Genomic DNA, 21,237 nt, shown 5'->3' with positions numbered 1-21,237 from the left:
ACTTCCAATTACTCAAAAACCCCTTGTTAGTTTTAAAATTTAACTGTTAATTAACAATTACAATTAACATCATTATAATCTACATCGGAAGTTAATGAAATACATCCCCTAATTTTGAGAACAGCTAAGTAATTAGCTTCTAATTAAAAGTAAAGTTAATTAGCCTAGCAATTAACTTCCAATTACTCAAAAAAACAAAACCTAATTAATTTTAAAATAATTAATAAATTTAACGTACTGTAGACGTATTAGGCTGCCAAGGTCGACCTCCAGGACCAGACCTTTGAAAGGGAATAAAAGGAGCTAAATTTTAACCTTTGACCCTTAAATATTAAAATTAAATCATTAATTAATGGGTTTTAATTATTTACATGGACATGGGTGGCATTCCTGGACCGCCAGGACCTAAAGAGCTGTTGGGAGGTGGCCTCATACCACCGTAATTCTAAAAAGACAAAGGACAAAAGCAAAGTGATTAATTAAGAGAGACACAAGACACAACACAAGAGATTTATAAGTCAGAACGTGGTATTGGAATTAAAACTTACGCCAGGGTTCATAGGACCCAATGGTTGGCCTCTTGGGGGATTCATACGTGGGTTCATAGGATTCATTCCAGGGGGACCTAAAGAGAAATGGACCAAAGGTCATCACCATCATCATTAAATCCACCTTTATATAAAGGAAGTATGTAGTATACAGGGTGGACACAAAATGATATTGTGCGGCCTGCAATTGGCGAACCTATCCTTAACTCTTAATGGCCTATTTTAAGGACCGAATCGGTGGGTGACATTTGAGGCGGCGCTATGAATACAGGGTTCATACAACTTTTGGAAAACAAATTTCCCTGAGTTTTCCGGGTTTTTCCCGTATATGGAGCAATTGTTAACTAATGAAGAGGGGGGGGGCAAATAGGACTATTACATAATAATCAAAGGACATCCCCGTATCTCTAATAGAACCAGAGTTATGAGCCTCCAAAGTTGGGTGTAATGTTAATCCTATGGAGGGTATGTTTATGAACATTTTGCTTAATTACTCGGCAGCTGTTTGACGCAAATTTCCCTGAATTTTATTAAAAATTCTAAATTTCCCTGAGGTTTTTGTCAACTATTTATTTCCCTGACTTTTCCCGGTTTTCCAGGTTTGTATGAACCCTGGAATAGAAATTTGCAACACAAATCTAACCCATCCTATCCTAACACGTCCCGTCCCACTCTAACCCAAGTTAAACTAAACTAAACTAACCAATCTACTACGGTTTTGGTTAGGAGGGGCTAGACAAGGTACCTTGTTGCTTCCGTAAGATGTTTTGGTTAGGGGGAGGCTAGCCTTGGTTTCCCAACTAACCAAGGGACCCTGCTGTGACAAAAACTGTCATTGTAAGCGTCAAACAAACCCCAACTAACCAAGGCACGCTGCTATGAAAGAAACTGTCAATGGATTGGAATAGCAAGCCTCAACCATCCAATGAGAGCTTCTCAACCGATTGAACCCAACAAAAAAAACCACCTCCCTAAACTCAAATCAATTATCAACGGACTTCAACAAGTACTTCAAAGCTAGCCCTACAACTCAGTATGACGTGGTAAGGTCATGAATGAATACTAAAGGTAAATAAATAGGTAACACGCGACATGGGGCGGGTTTGTGTGTGACGAGTGAGATCTGTGAGAGAGTAGTGAGGATGGAAGATGTGGTTTGAGTTTTGTCCTCCTACCTTGCCACCCTACGAACTCTCCGCCATCGCCTGGCTCCGTCCAATTAGAAGTGGGAGAGGAGCCACACGTGATTGGTTAGACAAAGAAGGACAGTTAAAGAGGAGACATTAAACCACCCAGAGATAAAAATTAAAATCATAAAAACAGGAAGTTCGACAAAACGAGAGACAGGATAGAGAAAAAGATAGAGAAAAAAGACAAAATTGGTATTCATTAGTCATTAAAGAATGACAATTAATTCATTGATTAATTAATTTAATTATTAAATTATAATTAAAAGAAAGATTTTTTTGGTGAAAAATGGAAGAGAAATGTTAGTTTTCTTTTATTCATTTAGGCCTAGCCTAATTAACGCGCCAATTACCGTTAAACTTATTTAATTACTTAATTAACGTATGCAATTACCTTGTCTAGCTGGATCCATGCTATTGGGCATCATTGGTTGACCCGGGACACCACCTGGAGGCTGCAAAATACATTCAAAACCACCTTCAATTATAGCAACAACAAAATACACTTAAACCACTTCCGATTGGCTAATAGGCTAAATAAGTGGTTAGCCCCTCGATTTTAAATATTTTTAAGGATAAAAAATAATTTTTTTTAAAAAACGGGATATTAAAAGCATATTTAAATAAAATAAGTATTAATTAAAAAGAAAATAAAACCAAAAATTGAATAAAATGTTGGATGACGTACATAGGAACTTACGTTGAAGTCTACTTGCTGGGGCATGCGCACACCCGGTCTGGGACCACCGGGATACCTGGGCGACATAAAGGGCTGAAAACGATAATAAAAATATTACAATTAATTTTAAAACGTAATTAAATTCCTAAATAAAAATTAATTAGTTTCTGAGGTTAGTAAATTAGACTAAAGAGATAGAAAAATAGATCAAAGAACCACACAAGTAAATTAAATCAACATTACAAACAAATTAGTAGGTATTAGGTAAATAATTCACCCATTAATATCAGAATGTTGTACGATAAACTTGTTTAATAAAATTCCCTGAAATTTACGCGGTTCCTATAACCATTTTAAAATAATTCCCCAACTTTCCCAGATATCCCAAGTACTGCTAACAACCCTGAAACCCTTTGGGTACAGTAGAATTCAAATCTAAAGTAACCCCATGAACTTTGAAAGGTCATAACCCCAATTCAACCCCACTTTTCCTGATATTTACCCTATAACCATTTTAAAATAATTCACCAACACTTTCCCAGCTATCCCAAGTACTGCTAACAACCCTGAAACCCTTTGGGTACAGTACCATTCAAATCTAAAGTAACCCCATGAACTTTGATAGGATAGGTCATAACCCCAATTAAACACCACTTCCGCCGCGTTAAAATCATTTAAGGTGATCCTAGTACGTTCTATCCTCTACACAAAGCCACTAAATACTTGTAACTACGACTAAGTAACTAACCACCCGTAATTACCATATCTAATCCATCACCATGATCAAATTAATAAACAAAAGATTGCCTAAGTTTAAACAACCGACGGGACCCGCGTAATGTAAATACAGTTAGTAATTAGGGGAGTTAACTCATTAAGAAACACGCGATCATTCCAGTAAATTAAAAGACTTCATTTTTGCCCGATGGTATTAAACCCCCTACACGATAGTAGTTTAACTACCACTCGCAATCAGTCCCAGAGCAAAGTTAGAGAAAAGCGCCTCTGACGAAATTCGCTCATAGGGTAAGCGGTACTCGCTCGGAAAGCCAGTATTAAGAAGTCTCACAAAGTCTAAAGATCTGGCTTTAAAAGTATAAGTTACAATATAACAACAAAGTTTAATTTAAAGTTAATTAAATTAAACTAATTGGTGCGGATTTTATCAGCGTCAAATTTCACGTGTTGTGCCATTTCATTAAAAGGTAATTATCTCTTTTGTTAACAGTCGTTATAGTCAGATTTGTTCAATAAGGGTCTTTATAAATTAATATTTAGGTGCAATAATTAGTTAAAATTAAAATATTAAATAGTCATCGAGTGGTTTGGAAAGTAATTAAAATTAACTTAAAATATATTAAATCTATTCGGCGCAAGGAATTCCGTTTCACAATACACTTACGTAGCTTTTAGATTTAAAATTCTTTTTAAGTTTAAAATCGATTATTTTACTAAAGTCACGCATTCCCTAAATTTAACATTTAAATTAGTATAGTGTAGTAGAGCACTTTAAATAAAAACCGCGGTTATAAAAATATAATAAATTTATGTTTTATAATAATATCCTTAAACTGAAAGATTTCAATAATACAGTATAAATATAATAATTTCACTCATTTCCATATTGTTCTCTTATCTTTTAACTTGTTCTAGTCTTTTTCGACAAAGGGCAGTTTTTATTAACAGATATTGAAATGTACCCTTGAAAAATTTAAATATCTGGAACTTCAGTCATCCTATTTTGTTCTCTTATCATTTAATTTTTGCGGTCTTTGTCCATTAACAATAAACAAACAATGGGTGTCTAATTATAAATATTATTCAAAAACCAACCATTCTAAGAAAACTATTTACTTAGTAATTAAAAACTATAAATAACTCGAATTATTATTATATATATTTCTTTTAACAATAAACCAAGGTCTAACTAAATAAAAATAACTGCATACTACAATAGATGGATTAAAATTAATAATTCCGAATTATTTTTATTTATTCTTTTCCCATTGTATAATATTTAATATCGGTGGGCGGGCGGGCGTATTACACGTTCGATTACGTATTTTTCGAGAGCAATTCAATTCAATTCGATCACGACTCTTAAGAATAAGAATAAAAGAAATAATCTTGAAAGATTTCGGGAGAAGTTGACGAGCATGCACTTTTAAAAGCATGCACACTTCGACTCGACGAATTCCAAACGTCGAAGAAAAAAATGTATTTCGCGTTTACATGATTTCTTATACAGGGTGTTTCCCAAAAAAGAATAATTAATTAAAGGATCTAAGTTAAATATGAAATCAATTTTGAGTCGAAAATTTTCTATTCTTCTATGACCATATATGCCCCTACAAGGGACCCCCCTAAAAAAGTTTTAATTAAGAGCGTTTGTTTTAGGGATGGCCCCTTAATAAAATAAGAAACCATTGTGTGTTCAGGGGGCATACGTAAAACACTCAAATGTTCATAACTTCTTTATAGGGTGAATCCCTTGTGGGGCCAGCCAAAATGGGTTGGTCATGCATGGAAATTTAGAATATTTCCGACTCAAAATTGATTAACCAATAGAAAAACAGTACCACCGTACCGAATTCGGTCCTATAATGAATAACCTTCCCATTATGGAACACCCTGTATAAAAATACTTCTTCCAATCTCGAGTACCGTTGCTTATAACTTTCATTTTTGTTTCGTATTTAAACTCCTTTGCTAAATACAATTATGGGAGTTAACCTATTACCCAAGTTTTTCGTTAAAGTATATTTAAGCTCATAGTGCACTTGTGGGTAGTGGGGTAGCGTTCAAACCGTAATTGCTTTCGCTCACGAATTTCAACGCAGAAGTTTTAGAACTAAATAAGACGCGAGCAACCAAATCCATATTTCCCACTCGGTTATATCCCTTTAACCGCCTCTAATTAAGTTTAACTATTGTTGGTGACGCCGCGCTTGTTCCTTTCACTCTAAACGCAGTTACTTTCAAAAATATCTTAATTAAGGAATATGGTAATTAAATTTATTTGAAGACATTAACGAGGTCGGGAGGAATAGGCGTTAAGTAAAGTTGTAATGAACATGCAGTTCAAAATTGGGATTCAATTATCTTTCTAGTCGAGATAGCCAATTGTAAACTGTAAACACCTTAAATTTGGTCTAAAAAGCGATCTACTTTAAGGATATATATTTAAATAAAGTCATAAAGCTAATTTTCAGAGTAATTAAGATTTTTAAGGGTTGATTTTTTTTTTGGAGTTGTTATCCCCTCGGATTTTATAACGGGTTCGTAATTGTGCTATCCTATTGACTTTCTTGGTCTAAACTAAAGAAAAAAGGTCTTAATTTAAAGTAATTAAGCAAATTCTCAACCGTAATTAAGTCTTTTTAAGGGTTGATACTGCGGCTGGAGTCACGTGGTTTCCCGCTCAAAAGCACCATAGATCCTTTAGTTACATATAAATGAGCGTTGATCAGGGTTCGGACGAAATTCTTTTATTGAAAATCCCTTACTTTTCCCTAACCAAATTTGCCAACATCTGAATATCCCTAACAATTTGAAGCCCACTCACTTCATGATCACACATGGCCCATATTTAGCATTGCTCAGAGCATGGTTTAATATAGCCTACCCAACGAAATCCCTGAGTTTTTAGGGAAAAAACTTAAATCCCTGCCTTTTCCAGCTTATCCATGACCAAATTTTGCCAATATCCCTGGGACCAATTGAAGCCCATGCACTTCATGATCACATCTGGCCCATATTTAGCATTTCCCGAAGCATGGTTTAATATAGCCTACCCAACGAAATCCCTGAGTATTTAGGGAAAAACTTAAAATCTCTGACATTTTCCGAATCCCTGACTTTCCCAGGTTCAATACGAACCCTGTTAATGCAACTAGACCCAGAAGCCACGGTTAAAAATCTTGGCAAGATCTTTTAACAACTGAAGTCAAGCTTGCATTAAAATGTCACTGGAGACACTCGCGCCCCAACAATCTTGCTTCTTTCTTTCTTTATTTACTATAAGGTCTCACTTACCACATTTAACTCTATCTAACTTAAGGCACGTGTCTTCACGCTCTCTAATATCTAGCTCTAACTTTAAAGGACATAACGTATCCAACCCAAGATTCCCGCCAACCAACTGCTGAACACGTCTAGATTACATTTCAACTTTTGGCGGGAAGCGTCACGGTGACAGTTGGAATGCCGGCTGACATTTTTTTTAGTGGGGGGAATGTCGTTGCGAGTCAACATATCCCACACGTCTGTCATCTAAAATGACTGTCAACTGTCAGTAGGGCTATCTTTTATCAACTAATTTTTGAGTAAAATATAAAAATAAACAACACGCTATAGGTGTTATAGACCTAATTATAATCAAAATCAAGACAGCAAATAGCTGCGTGATGTCGTTGTATTTATGTTATCCTAATTTAGCGTAAGGTTAGGGCAAGAAGTGATATCTAGTTTATTAGGGAGAAGGTTTAAGATGCTGCCTAAGTATTCGCGCGTGCCATAGTCCCAGTCCCCCCTTTCAAAATACAAGGGGGGGGGGGCGTAAAAGGAGGCCGGGCTATTTCGCTGCCTCTCCTCAGTCGGAAAATAAAAGTAATTTTCGTTATCATTCGCGTCGCGCTGACGTGAGTTTTCAAGAACCAATGAGATGCTGGCTGGTTGTAATTTAAAGGAGGCGGGGATTAACTGAGTCCGGACCTACTACTTTTGGACTGGAGATAAAGCTGGAAACGTGTGGCGAGTTTATACCTTCTCCCTAATAAACTAGATATCACTTCTTGGTTAGGGTTAAGCCTGGGTTCTAGTTAACATCTTCAAAGCCAGTACTTATGGGATGGATAATGGATTTAAAAATACGAACAATTCTAAGTCTTTTCTTATAATTTATATAATTTTTTCAGAGATGCATCAAAGAAGAATGGACAGAGAGAGGGGAATACCTCTAAGACTCGATTTTGAAGAAATAATGGGCAAAAAACACAAAGTGAGTTGCTTGAATAATTTTGCAAATAAGTTAATTTCCCTTCTAAACAATAGCTAGCTATTATACTAGTGTGAAAAAAAATATATATTTGTAAAATAATTAAGTCGTATAAAGGCCCCTTGTTTCCTACAACTCCAATAGGGTATTTTTATAATATACAAGAGCTATTTCGTTTATGCCTTTTAGGGTAGTTTAAATACATCCAAAACTAAAGTTATTCACGCGCTGGCTGTTCTCGAGCCTTAAAAAAACCTCTACACGCGTGATTAGACAGTAATGGCAGCTCCCAACTATTATACTTATCAATCCCTACGTAACGAAAAACACGTGGTGTCATTTCTCTATAATAAAACACAGCACGTGGGTTACAAAAATTAACGTAGGTCTGCCGCAGCCTAATCAGCAAAAATTCCTTAAATTCCTTTAGAGCGGTAGTGGCAGCCCATTTAAAATACCGCACATTGTTTAATACTATAGTGCCATTACGCCATTTTTAACAATGAAATTCCCTGTTTCGTTTTTAGTCTTTCTACGTTTCGTTTCCCCTTCTCGAGTTAGAGTCGTAGTAAATTAACAAAACGACTTTAGGTTTGGTTGTAGTAGGATTGGGTAGTATTTTTCCTACTACAACAGAACGCAGCACTAGGGGTCTGGTTGAAATAAATTGCTTAAACAAAGCTAGCGCGAAATTTCAATTAAGTTAACGTAAGCGTATCGGAGTCAGGTTTAAAAATAAATGTCTTTTGCGGCAAAAATCAAAGTGAAAATATATAAATTCCCGGTAGTTTAGTTGGCAAAGGATCATGGGAATGCCCGCGCATGCTCACTGGGAGGCATTTTGCTCGATGCGTCGAAGCTTAATTACTAAATTAACAAAATAAATAAATAAATATACCAACAAACATTTAAGCTACAATGCGAAACATAAAAATAGCCAACACATGCTTCTAAATAATTTCCCCTAATTAGATTTGACTTAATTACTTTTTTAAATACCATAAAATTAATTAATTAGACTCCTCGTAAAACTATTTACGAACTTATAAGAAGTTTAGTTTTACTTATGATATAGTATAATAAGAAATGGGACTCGTATGTTGTTGATGTAGCCAGAACCTTTGTCAATCAAACGAGGAAAGAGATTTTGATGGACCATTTCGATGTAACACGGGGTTAAAACTTTGCCTTTCATCTATTGCTTTTGGCGCCTGCGCTGTAGTATTTTTGTATCACGAGAGTACTGAGGGTTGTTTAATGTCTACCCCTTTTTTAAGTCGAAAAGGTTTATTTTATAAAGGATCTGGCGACACTGCAATGAATTTAATACGCATCCCCCCCTCAGGAGAAAAGAGACAGTCGGTAAAGAGTCGGTGGCGGCAACGGTTTTCCCGTCCCATCACCATTTAGAGGCTCAGTGTCAACTTGAAGAAGAGAGGGAAATGGAGTGGTACCCTCACACCTATAAGAGTTTTTTCTATACCCAAAGTACGGGGGTAGTAACGGAACCTTAGTCCCCCCAGCATCCTCAGTGGCGTTTAGGTAGGGAATCGTAAAGTACGTCCCCCTCTGTCTTAAAAATAGAAGCTAGTTCAGTTGAGTTGTTCTCACGCAAATATAATGGCGCTACGGAGCAGCACTGCATGCTACCCGAAGGATAGGGGGAGTACATGGGAAGAGATTCAGCGCCGCACGTAAGCTAGTTCGCCCATCATAATTTCCACTCCATCTAACCTCTTTTCTCCATGGTGACAAGGACTTCGTAATTTACCCCCAATTTAAAGAGGACCGGAAAGTAATCTCTTTGAATGTAACGCGTCCGATTTACTTCCCACTTTCAAACCGTTAAACTTGACCTTTAACCCCCGACTCTTACGCGACATGTCACCGTTTGTTATCGCGTTCCATAAGGTATAAAACAGAATTAAAAAAATTAGTATTGGTAAGATAAGAGATTGAGAGAGAGAGGTATATATGTATTTTGATTGGTGCTTTGATCCTACCTGATTTTGCATCATCTGGCTGTGTGGGGGCGGGGGTTGCGGATGGGGGGACGGTTGAGAGACGGGTTGTTGAGGAGGAGAGGGCCTCATGTGAGAATTCTGCTGAAGATCAACCAATCAACATCGGGCGGGGTCATCAGGGGTCATCAACCCGGGGCGCGGTGGTCCACCCAACCACGGACACCCGGGGCCAAACACACACATTTGCCGAGAGAGAAAGAGAGAGAGACAAGAGAGAGAGAAAGAGAGAGAAGGGGTCGGGTTGGGCACAAGATAAAAAAAAGAAGAAAGCCAGAGAAAATACAATGAAACATCGTCTTTCAAACTAATTGACGTAAACACAAATGAAATATTTCTCCATAGTTTAAATAATCAGAGTCTTTTATTTAAATTAGCGACACAAATTTAGAATTATAGGCAACTGATTAAGGCAATCTTTGTGACAATACACTGTCACAGTTTTCACTAAAGAGGGTCTGCCAATCCACCCAAGTGTTGCCAGACTATCGCTTCAAGAGCCAACCAGTTTAGTTTGAACTAGTCAAGAAGTGATATCTAGTTTATTAAGGAGGGAGAAGGTATAAATTCGTTCCACATTTAGAACTAGCTTTATCTCCAGTCCAAACGTATAGTAGGTCCGGAGTTAATCCCCGCCGCCTCTAAATTACAACCAGCATCTCATTGGTTCTTGAAAACTCGTGCACGTCAGCGCGACGCGAATGACGAGAATTACTTGTATTTTCCGACTGAGGAGAGGCAGCGAAATAGCCCGGCCTCCTTTTACGTCCCCCCCGTTGTATTTTGAAAGGGGGACTGCTGGACTATGGCACGCGCGAATACTTAGGCATCTTATACCTTCTCCCTAATAAACTAGATATCACTTCTTGCTATAGTTAATACTCTAGTACTAACTTGGCTCAATCACACCGTATCTGACAACAGTGAAAACAGTCTATAAGTCTCTTCGACGTAAGCAAGGGGGAAAGAATGAGGGGGGGGGGGTAAAACTTTGCCTTCCATCTCGCCTTTTGGAGCCTGCGCTCTTGGCGCTTTAGGTTCAGAGACGGATGCAATTGGTCAACCCCCTTGTATGTTTCGAAACCAAGGGTAGCCTACCCCCCCCCCTCCCTTTTTTTTACATCGAAAAGGCTTATTCGACAATCACAACCGATTGGGACAAATTCATGATAGACTTACGATACTGGAGAAATATTTTATTTATGTAACTAATACACAACAACAACAACAACAACAATAACAACTACGGACAACAGCCAAAGCTTGATTGGCTTGAAACCCCCGAAAACTAACGCCGATTATATTAATACAAAATTAATTTCTCGAAATAATTAATTACTTAATATAAAAGTTCATTTGATATTTTTAATATAAGTATGATTTATACTAATTAAAAAAAAAGTATGACAGTTGATTATATAATAATTAAATCCTTAAATGTAAGAAAGATGGCGTTCACAAATTAATAAATCAATACCAACATTCGACAAATAAATAAATAAAGAAAAACCTCCTAGATACAATACAATGTATCAAGTAGCGAATATAAAATTAAAACTAAAGATTCCAATGACTCATGGAATTATTATATCATAACTAATAGGCCTAACTAAGCTAACTAAACATTAAGCATAAATAATCATAATTCAACAAAAAGCCAAAATAAGCGCGTGAAGATAGACCACTTCGGACAATGGTCAGTCAGATTGACCAACTACTTGCCGACCAATGCTACTGGCCTGGGCCCTTAGGATAATAACAAAACCTAACTCAACTTAAGCTTCCATAGAAGCTAGCTATCTATAACAAGTCATAATTAATTACGTTAAGTCTACTAAATTAAATTAAATGTACTAATTAATTAATTAATCTTATTTCATAGAAATAACGTCACGTTCGCGTGATGTTGAGACTGACCGTCGACGTCATAAAAATTAAGGTAACACCATATTGACGTCGTGTAAACATTAATTTCCCCACCCCATAATGTGTAAATCAATTTAATTTCCATTTTAATTGTAATTAAATATTTAATTAACGAAGGGAAATGATGAACTTACAGGGAAGAAGCCAGCTGGTGGCATAGGAGCGCCTGGCATGCCTTCGTTGGGAGGCATTTGACCTAATGGACTCGGCGCCGTTGGATTCTGAAAACAATCAAACAAACAAGCAAACAGAATTAAACTAAAGTTAGCAATTAAAATTCCACCTAATTTTGTATTTAAATAACAATTTGTTATACAAAACAAAACACGTCTTTCATTAAATTAAATTAAAATCAATTAATAACTCAAAATGTAGCACCCTAAACTCAAAAGGTCATGACCACTGCGAACGTCACGTCAAAAACGGTATTACGCGGGAGTTCCCATTCCTTACAGACAATTTTCACTTATTATCACTTAGTTTCGCCTCACCTCATATAGGTCCATAGCCCCGAGGCAGCGTAATTCACTTGGCCAAGGCTTAGTAAGGGGGGAAGAGAAAGGAAAAATAGAGGTTCCCCCCATAGCCGACAGAGGCCGCGAGTATCCAGGGTAAAAACCGGGCTCGATGCAATGCAAGAAGCGATTTAATACCCCCATCCCCCCTTAAAATTCTCCGCTACACGTGCTTGGACGAGTCCAATATTTTCCATCTCCCACAGTACGCAGGGGAGGGCCGTTAAATTTAAAGAGATTTTGAAATCCTATTTTTCCCTTTTTCATACATTAAAAGTCACGTGGCTTTTTATTTTCCATCCAGAATTCGATAGTGAAAAATTGTATTTTAATAAAAAAAAAACCCATCCACAAGTAACCTAACACGAGTAAGTAAGCCTTATTAAAAAGGGGGCGTGGGAAGATCCCATCACTGGCTTGGCTTTTGAAGGACCAACCAATAATCCGTCTCATCTCATAGATGTGACGTAATACGTCCGTCACGTCCGCGGAAGGGTCAAGAGAAGACTGGCGGAATTTTTATCTCTCTCGTGATAAAATAAGGCGCAACTGGAGGAGAGATAGATATTTGGCGGGAAGAAGCGGCTCAGAGCTCAGCGAATGAATGGACCGGGTCGCGTGGGAAAAAAGCTCGTGACAGCTACTCAAAATCGCGCGCCAAAATACACCGCACGTGCTAAGAAGAAGAAGATAAGGCGGGAAAAAAGGGGGAGGGGTTTAACTAAAGCCTACAACCGACCGTAACCTTTTCGGAAGGATTACAACCTAACACTACAACCTTTTTTGACAATTTTTTTTACTATCTATTGATATTTGCCAACATCCTGTTTAGAAAATTGAAAATTTCACCAAACCACTTCCGGGGGATTAAGGAAGAAGGTATTGAATAAAAATACCACCACGATAAATAATTCAGTTAGGGGGCGCAATGCAATAAATACCCCCAGGGGTAATTTAAACCCTCCTCCTCCAGACTTGACTATATTACAATATTGACCAAGGCTTATCTTACAATCTTATTTATCAAAACAAACAAATCAAAAAAGGACCCAAATATAATTATGGTAATTAATTAAAAAAATAAAAAGGTATAGACCTATTCTTACCCCTCTCCCCCCCCGTGGTTCCCGGGACCACGTGACTCATGCTAGGTGGAAAAAGGGGGGAAAGTGGGAGGGGGATTATTGATTTTATAAGTAGTTGCAGAACTTAGGGAGTGAAAGAGAGAGAAATTCATCAATAAAAGTCGCGATCTCCGTGACTACACCGATTATTTCGACACCCCATGTATGTATAAATATATATCTCTCTCAAGAGTCCCTATTTAAAGCTTACGTCGACTCCTTAAGCGACTTCTTGTTTAATAATGTAATTCACAATGGCCGAGCCTTGGGGTTTTTTTTTTTTTTTTTTTTTCAAGTAAAAACCTTGAAAAATCCCTAAGGCGCATGTCCCAACAACGCTCTCACTATTTTAAGGGGGGACTCTAGGGGGGGGGGGATATTGTCGGGTCGATAGATCGATTAGTTTCGCCGCCCACCCTCACACACACACACACACAGAACTTGGCTGATTATAATTTTGTCACCGATTCCGGACTTATTTCACGTTTTTTCACGTGAGTATGGGACCATTTTCACTCATACACGCGTATTATATTTAGTAAAGTCTGGAAAACTCCATATAAATTAACGAAACCTTCACAGAACTTTGTTTATTGTAATTTTGTCACCGATTCCGGACTTATTTCACGTGTGTTTCACGCGAATATGGAACCATTTTCACTTACACATTATTTTATATTTAGTTAAGTCTTGAATTCAAAACTCCATAAAAATTAACGAAACCTTCACAGAACTTGGCTTATTATAATTTTGTCACCGATTCCGGACTTATTTCACGTGTTTCACGCGAATATGGAACCATTTTCACTTACACATTATTTTATATTTAGTTAAGTCTTGAATTCAAAACTCCATAAAAATTAACGAAACCTTCACAGAACTTTGTTTATTGTAATTTTGTCACCGATTCCGGACTTATTTCACGTGTGTTTCACGCGACTATGGAACTATTTCCACTCACACATAATTTTATATTTAGTAAAGTCTTGAAAACTCCATAAAAATTAATCAAACCTTCACAGAACTTGGCTTATAATAGTTTTGTCACAGATTCGGGACTTATTATAATTTCACGTTTTTTTCACGCGAGTATGGGACCATTTTCACTCACATTATATTTAGTAAAGTCTTAAAAAATCCATAAAAATTAACGAAACGTACTAAAATTGGTAGGGGAAAACCCGTTTAATTTAATTCCTATTCAGTTTTACAGACTTAACTAAATATATCTATTTTTTTTTTTGGTTTAAATTTTTATTTTAGCGATACTTTATTGGCGAGGGCGGGGAAAAAAGGTCATGCAAGAGGTCAGGGGAGGGGTCAATGATCACGAGACAGTCTATAGACAATTTAAAGACAGCAACTGTCATTTATTGGCTTACAAACACCTGTTACGTCATATAAACCACGTTGCTATTGGCTAAGCCCAATTTTTTTCAGAAACTAATTAATTAAAATTAAAAGCGAAATTTCAACTTACGTGTGCGATGCCATTGACTGCGTACCCAGAATTAACGAAACCCTTTAGAATTAGAAGAAAGTAATTTTTAATATCACAAATTTTTAATTTAAATATATTTAAAAAATGTGAAAATTAATTTGAAAATAATTATATTAATTATAACTTACATAATCGTGAAATGCTTTGGCTTCGCTAGAGTGTTCGCACGTATCTCTCCTTTCCGGTGCCGCACAATAAAGGTCCCAAAATACGCTACAAAAAGAGTAAATAAAAATAGACTCATAAAACTTACGAATTTAAATTGAAAAACACACATTTAATTCAAAATTAATTCGTTTACATTGGCCTAATTTGAATTAGTACACCAATGACACTCTGTGCGATTACTCTACGGAATCTCTAGTATCACGAGGTACTTTCAATTGTTCAGCAACTGCTCTAGATCAAAAGTTTCGGGCTAAAATAGCTAGGCCTAATTTGAATTAGTACACTAATGATACTAGGAGCGATTACTCTAAGGAATCTCCAGTATCACGTGGTACTTTCAAGTGTTCACTAACTGCCCTAGATTAAAAGTTACCAGGTAAAATAGGTAGGTCTAATTTGAATTAGTACACTAGTGATACTCTGAGCTATTACTCTACGGAATCTCTAGTGTCATGTGGTACTTTCAATTGTTCATTAACTGCTCTCTGGATCAAAAGTTACGGTGTAAAATATCTTGGCCTAATTTGAATTAGTACACTAATGATACTCTGAGCTATTACTCTACGGAATCTCTAGTGTCATGTGGTACTTTCTATTGTTCACTAACAGTTCTAGATCTAACGTTACCAGGTAAAATATCTAGGCCTAATTTACAATATTAGTTCAAATAATAACAAATAAGGTGGAAAAACACAAGAGGTAAGTGAAAAAGATACTTGGAGCGATTACTCTACGGAATCTCTAGTATCACGTGGTACTTTCAATTGTTTACTATTTGCTCTAGATCAAAAGTTACCGGGAAAAATAGCTAGGCCTAATTTACACAAATATTAGTTAAATAATAATAAATAAGGTGGAAAAAACAAGAGGTAAGTGAAAAAATTGGTAGTTTCAGAAATTCGAGAGATCTAAGTCTCTCCTGAGAGTTGAGACCGAGGTTAAGTTAGGCGGGAAAATGTTTAGAGGCCCTAGAGCCAAAAATTTAAACCAGTTTTCGCGACTGCACCCCGAAAAGAGGCTGCCATGAAAAATATTAAAAAATAAAAAGGAACCATCTCATAAGGTACAAGTAGAACATCACCAGAAATACTAATTCAAAAGGTAGGACCTATTCAAATTGACCAATATATATCATAGCCGGAAATAGACTCGAGGGTTTAAAATAAGGCTTTTGGAAAACCGTTTTCCCTGATAAATAAATATCCCATAAAAACGTACTTAGCAGACTCATAATTATCAGGTAAATATAATACAAAGTATCACTTGATCTACCTTTGAACTTAAAAATAAAGGTGACTAATTTACAATATTAAATACCAAGAAGTGATATCTAGTTTATTAGGCAGAAGGTTTAAGATGCTGCCTAAGTATTCGCGTACGTGCCATAATCCCAGTCCCCCTTTCAAAATACAAGGGGGGGACGTAAAAGGAGGCCGGGCTATTTCTCTGCCTCTCCTCAGTCAGTCGGAAAATACCAAGTAATTTTCGTTATCATTCGCGTCGCGCCAGAGAGAATTTAGAAGGGGAGTGGAAGGCCCCCCTTTGACTCTATTAAACGTGATGACGCCCAAACAAGATGTCGCGTTGAGCTTTTTGGGGTAGGCGAGTTTCCGGTCACGTGTTCTAAAATCTCTCTGTTACAAACGCATCATACCGGAAATCGACCTGCCTAGATAACGTTTAGCAGACGACGTTGCGCTGCATTCCAAACCACCCCTTCCACTCCCCTTCTAAATTCTCTCTGGTCGCGCTGACGTGCACGAGTTTTCAAGAACCAATGAGATACTTCGCTGGTTGTAATTTAGAGGCGGCGGGGATTAACTGAGTCCGGACCTACTACGTTTGGACTTGAGATAAAGCTGGTATAAATGTGGGGCGAACTTACACCTTCTCCCTAGTAAACTAGATATCACTTCTTGATTAAACTCATTTAAACGCATCTTTACAAATGACCCATCTCAAGTCCGACTGAATACCTCTGGAAATCGCCTTCAAAGGAAAAACCCACCCATTTGACCTCTAAAACGGTCTCGCGACCTCTTGAACCTGCATGCCCTCGGGATTTCGTGGGTCTCATTTAAACTTCGGAGTTTTTGCTTCCGAGGTTGAACAAAAATCACGGGAGACTGCGATACTCTACTCCTACTAAACACCAACCAAATACCACTAATACCACCGACCCATTGGGACAGGCGCTTGGGTGCTAGCTGGACAACATCCCCCCCCCGGTTCGCTCGCCGCTACTTGGAGCTCCTAAAATGATTTCAATTTCTTCTCTTAGCTAGCCTGCCTGCATTCAGAGGATTATCTCGTCTGATTTGAGGTCGACAATTAACCTGGGACCCACTTTCGGAAGAGTCTAGACGTTTGCCCAATTTTAAAAAGAACAGAAAAAGATCTAGGCCCGTACATCGGCCGAATGGCTTGGACCATGCGAGAGGAAATTTCAGTAAACAGACCCCAAGGCCGATCTTTTGTAGATTATTTTTAAAAATTAAAGTGTTAGTGACATAATTTTCGTCATCCTCAAACTTAAAATGCGAAAAAAATCCTTGAAAAATCTAGTTTATTATGATATGTTTACTTTTTCATTTGGTTTCGTAGCAATTTATAAAATTGCAATCAAAGTTTTGTGTTTGGAAAAGGCCTAGTTGAGATTTTCTTTCGTTTGATGACGTAGTAAGGAGAAATTTTCACTCTAGATGTCGCTCACGTGACGCGCCTGTTAGTGTCGCCGCGCCGCGCTAAGCCTAATTTATTCAGATTCGCGCGCGCGCCGCATTAGTAGACTCGGGAGTCTCGCGCTTGGCTTTTCCGCAAGATGCCGTGAGTGACGTATCAAGGAGAAAAACCCGCCAAAAATCTTCTCCGCAAATTTGCCTTTGTCCCCCAAATTTCAAGTTTTCAAAGTGTTTTTTCTGTGTTTTCCCTCATAATTAAATATTATTCAAGCATATTTTTGGAATCAGAAGAGTTTAAACTCTCAAAAAAGTAATGTTTTCTTTAGATTTGAGATAATTTTTAAATCACGTCGCTATTCCTTTAACTAAGTAACCTGAAATTACTTGACAATTAAGACAATTTTAAAAACTCCCCTCCTTGTCCAATCATCTACGTTCAAAAATTCCAGACTAATCCATGCAAGAAGTGATATCTAATATCTATAGTTTATTAGGGATAAGGTATAAATTCGCCCCATATTTATACCAGCTTTATCTCCAGTCCAAACAAACGTAGGTCCGGAGTTAATCCCCGCCTCTAAATTACAACCAGCATCTCATTGGCTTTTGAAAACTCACGTCAGCGCGGCGACGCGAATGATAACGAAAATTACTTGGTATTTTCCGACTGAGGAGAGGCAGCGAAATAGCCCGGCCTCCTTTTACGTCCCCCTTGTATTTTGAAAGGGGGACTGGGACTATGGCCTCGCGCGAATACTTAGGCATCTTAAACCTTCTCCCTAATAAACTAGATATCACTTCTTGTCCAGGTACTGTGTCAACCCTATCTGATACGTACAATTTGTCTCAACAGCCCAATTACCAAACTTAACCATTACGAAGAAATAACATTCAAGGTTTCTTAAATCGATTTCGACATATCTTCGGTTATTATTTTTAAAAAACAATGTAAACACATTTCAAAAAATGACCTAATTCTCAATAGTGCATGTCACGTGACAATACTAGGGATAAATTAGTTCCCTGCACATTGCGTTTGTATCGTCACTCGTGTCAAAGGTCAAAAGTAAATCGCCTAACTAAAAAACGTCAAAGATTGTTTTTCCGAGATCCTTTTGAAAAATAATCTGTACAACAACATTCATCTTCAACCTAGGCCTAATATTCTCAAATTCACGTGGCCCCATCAATCTCCATTGACACGTGACTTTAAATACGTCACAAACATATATATATATAGGTCTATATTTAATTTCGCAATAGGAAATTTTTCATCTTCAGACAAACCCCAATATAACTCGCTCATCTAAAGGTCAGAGGTCATACAAATGGGAGGTAATACTCCACGGAAAATCTACTTTAAGATGAACCAATGGTTTCTTAATTACGATAATTTAAAATCGGTTAATTACGACAAAAGGACACGTGACCTTCAACTAAATAAATAAAACAGTGATATTTTTCAAAAGTGTACCGAATTACTTTAAAACCGTACCATAATGACCAATTTCACGTTTTTTAATTTTAACAACAAGCAAAGTCAAGGACTCAAAAAATGCCGAAAATAATTTTAAAGAAATTAATTATGCAATGAAAAATGGCGTTCGTTTTTCGGTTGAAAAGTCCTGATAGTTATCTAACCAGTTTGAATGTCTGGGGGCCCTTAGGGCGTGGAAAATAGTCTACACTACTTTCAAAACGTACCCGACGGAAAAAAGAAGAAAAAAATACTCAAGGACGTCCATTCGTTTACGGTAGACGGTAAAAAGGAGCCAATGTCTGACACCTTCTCTTTAAAATGTCCTCTAATGGCAGCTGACAAACGTTTTAACTAAGCGAGGACACACAGGGTGCCATTAGTCTAGTCTGACAATAGACGATTTTCAAGAGCAGCTTGTCATCAAATTGGTCTACCCTACCTTTACACAAGCCTAGCTACTTTCAAGAGCAGTTTACAATATCATTAACCTATCCTAACTTGATACAAGCCTATTTTCAAGAGCAGTTTACAATATCATTAACCTATCCTAACTTGATACAAGCCCATTTTCAAGAGCAGTTTACAATATCATTAACCTACCCTTGCTTTACACACACCTACTTTCAAGAGCAGTTTACAATATAATTAACCTACCCTTGCTTTACACAAACCTACTTTCAAGAGCAGTTTACAATATAATTAATATACTCTAACTTGATACAAGCCTATTTTCAAGAGCAGTTTACAATCAAATTAACCTACCCTAACTTGATACGAGCCTACTTTCAAAGAGCAGTTTACAATCAAATTAACCTACCCTAACTTGATACGAGCCTACTTTCAAAGAGCAGTTTACAATCAAATTAACCTACCCTAACTTGATACGAGCCTACTTTCAAAGAGCAGTTTACAATCAAATTAACCTACCCTAACTTGATACGAGCCTATTTTCAAGAGCAGTTTACAATATCATTAACCTACCCTTGCTTTACACACACCTATTTTCAAGAGCAGTTTACAATATAATTAACCTACCCTTGCTTTACACAAACCTACTTTCAAGAGCAGTTTACAATATAATTAATATACTCTAACTTGATACAAGCCTATTTTCAAGAGCAGTTTACAATCAAATTAACCTACCCTAACTTGATACGAGCCTACTTTCAAAGAGCAGTTTACAATCAAATTAACCTACCCTAACTTGATACGAGCCTACTTTCAAAGAGCAGTTTACAATCAAATTAACCTACCCTAACTTGATACGAGCCTACTTTCAAAGAGCAGTTTACAATCAAATTAACCTACCCTAACTTGATACGAGCCTACTTTCAAAGAGCAGTTTACAATCAAATTAACCTACCCTTGCTTTAGACAAACCTACTTTCAAGAGCAGTTGACAATATAATTAATATACTCTAACTTGATACAAGCCTATTTTCAAGAGCAGTTTACAATCAAATTAACATACCCCAGCTTTACACAAACCTACCTACTTTCAAGAGCAGTTTACAATATAATATAATTAACATACCCCAGCTTTACACAAACCTACCTACTTTCAAGAGCAGTTTACAATATAATATAATTAACCTAACCCACCTTAACGCAAGCCTATTTTCAAGAGCAGTTTACAATATAATATAATTAACCTAACCCACCTTAACGCAAGCCTATTTTCAAGAGCAGTTTACAATAAAATTGACTTACCACCACCATGAATGTAGAAAACCAGGAGGTTCTCCTAACGTTATATTTTTCTCCCATCTTATCTGTAATTAATTAAATAAACAAACAAATTTAGAAAAAATTAAAATACAATCAAAGAATCAATCAATCAACCGACGCAAGGGGGGGGGACCAATAAATTATGGGTTAATTAATAATACCCCCATTAAGTGTCATTGTAATATTCCCCATTAACCTCGACCTAGAGGAAGCGCGACGTCACTTCCGGTTGGTTAATAAAATCGTCTGATATCGCGGCGGCGGCGTCGTTATAGGGCAATGATTCCATAAAGGTGACTCTTCCAAAAAAAAAAATACCAAACCTCGCACCACATCGTTAAGTTTTCACGCCCCATATACATCCAAGGGCAAATTTAAAACTTTACATTATAAATTTAATAATAAATACTTAGGGTTGCAATGATAAAGTTCGAATTAATTAGCTAAATTAGTAAGAAGTCACCACCAAAGTCTCTTAATCTTATTGACAAGCTTAAAGTGTCGTAACCTCAGAAATATAATATATACAGGGATATCCTTCGAGTATGTCATAGTCCCACTACATCCCTATCCAATAATATTACAGAAATTTATCCTTGGAAATTAATTTTCTTTGCGAAATTCGAAGAAAATCAGGGAAAAAAAAATATATTTTTCAAGAAATTGCGGGAAATCTTTCCCTC

At 36.9% G+C, this 21,237-nt stretch overlaps 1 protein-coding gene and 1 long non-coding RNA gene across 13 annotated transcripts in view; one reads left to right on the top strand and one right to left on the bottom strand.

The window, feature by feature from the left end:
* The window catches only part of Ssdp (Sequence-specific single-stranded DNA-binding protein), a 35,103-nt gene that overhangs the window by 9,204 nt on the left and 4,662 nt on the right, over positions 1-21,237 (bottom strand). For 6 of the 12 annotated variants that reach the window (XM_089846035.1, XM_089846029.1, XM_089846036.1 and 3 more), the window contains exons 4-14: positions 20,537-20,598; positions 14,626-14,710; positions 14,477-14,518; positions 11,492-11,578; positions 9,414-9,515; positions 2,424-2,507; positions 2,130-2,190; positions 1,724-1,753; positions 549-625; positions 372-445; positions 239-281 (exon numbers count right to left, since the gene is read on the bottom strand). In XM_089846035.1, coding sequence (XP_089702161.1) covers positions 239-281; positions 372-445; positions 549-625; positions 1,724-1,753; positions 2,130-2,190; positions 2,424-2,507; positions 9,414-9,515; positions 11,492-11,578; positions 14,477-14,518; positions 14,626-14,710; positions 20,537-20,598 — 747 coding nt within the window. The remainder of the gene's footprint in view (positions 1-238; positions 282-371; positions 446-548; positions 626-1,723; positions 1,754-2,129; positions 2,191-2,423; positions 2,508-9,413; positions 9,516-11,491; positions 11,579-14,476; positions 14,519-14,625; positions 14,711-20,536; positions 20,599-21,237) is intronic. The other 6 variants (XM_089846031.1, XM_089846030.1, XM_089846033.1 and 3 more) reach the window with 6 other exon arrangements.
* On the top strand, positions 3,451-11,480 carry LOC149654484 (uncharacterized). Its single transcript, XR_016370610.1, has 3 exons — positions 3,451-3,619; positions 7,331-7,413; positions 11,314-11,480. It is a non-coding gene; the product is annotated as an uncharacterized LOC149654484 (long non-coding RNA).

Source organism: Phalangium opilio, unplaced genomic scaffold, assembly GCF_054372755.1.
Source record: "Phalangium opilio isolate 3A_F unplaced genomic scaffold, DU_Popi_V2 ptg000079l_1, whole genome shotgun sequence".
NCBI classification, from domain to species: domain Eukaryota; kingdom Metazoa; phylum Arthropoda; class Arachnida; order Opiliones; family Phalangiidae; genus Phalangium; species Phalangium opilio.
This window is presented reverse-complemented; position numbering and strand designations above follow the sequence as displayed.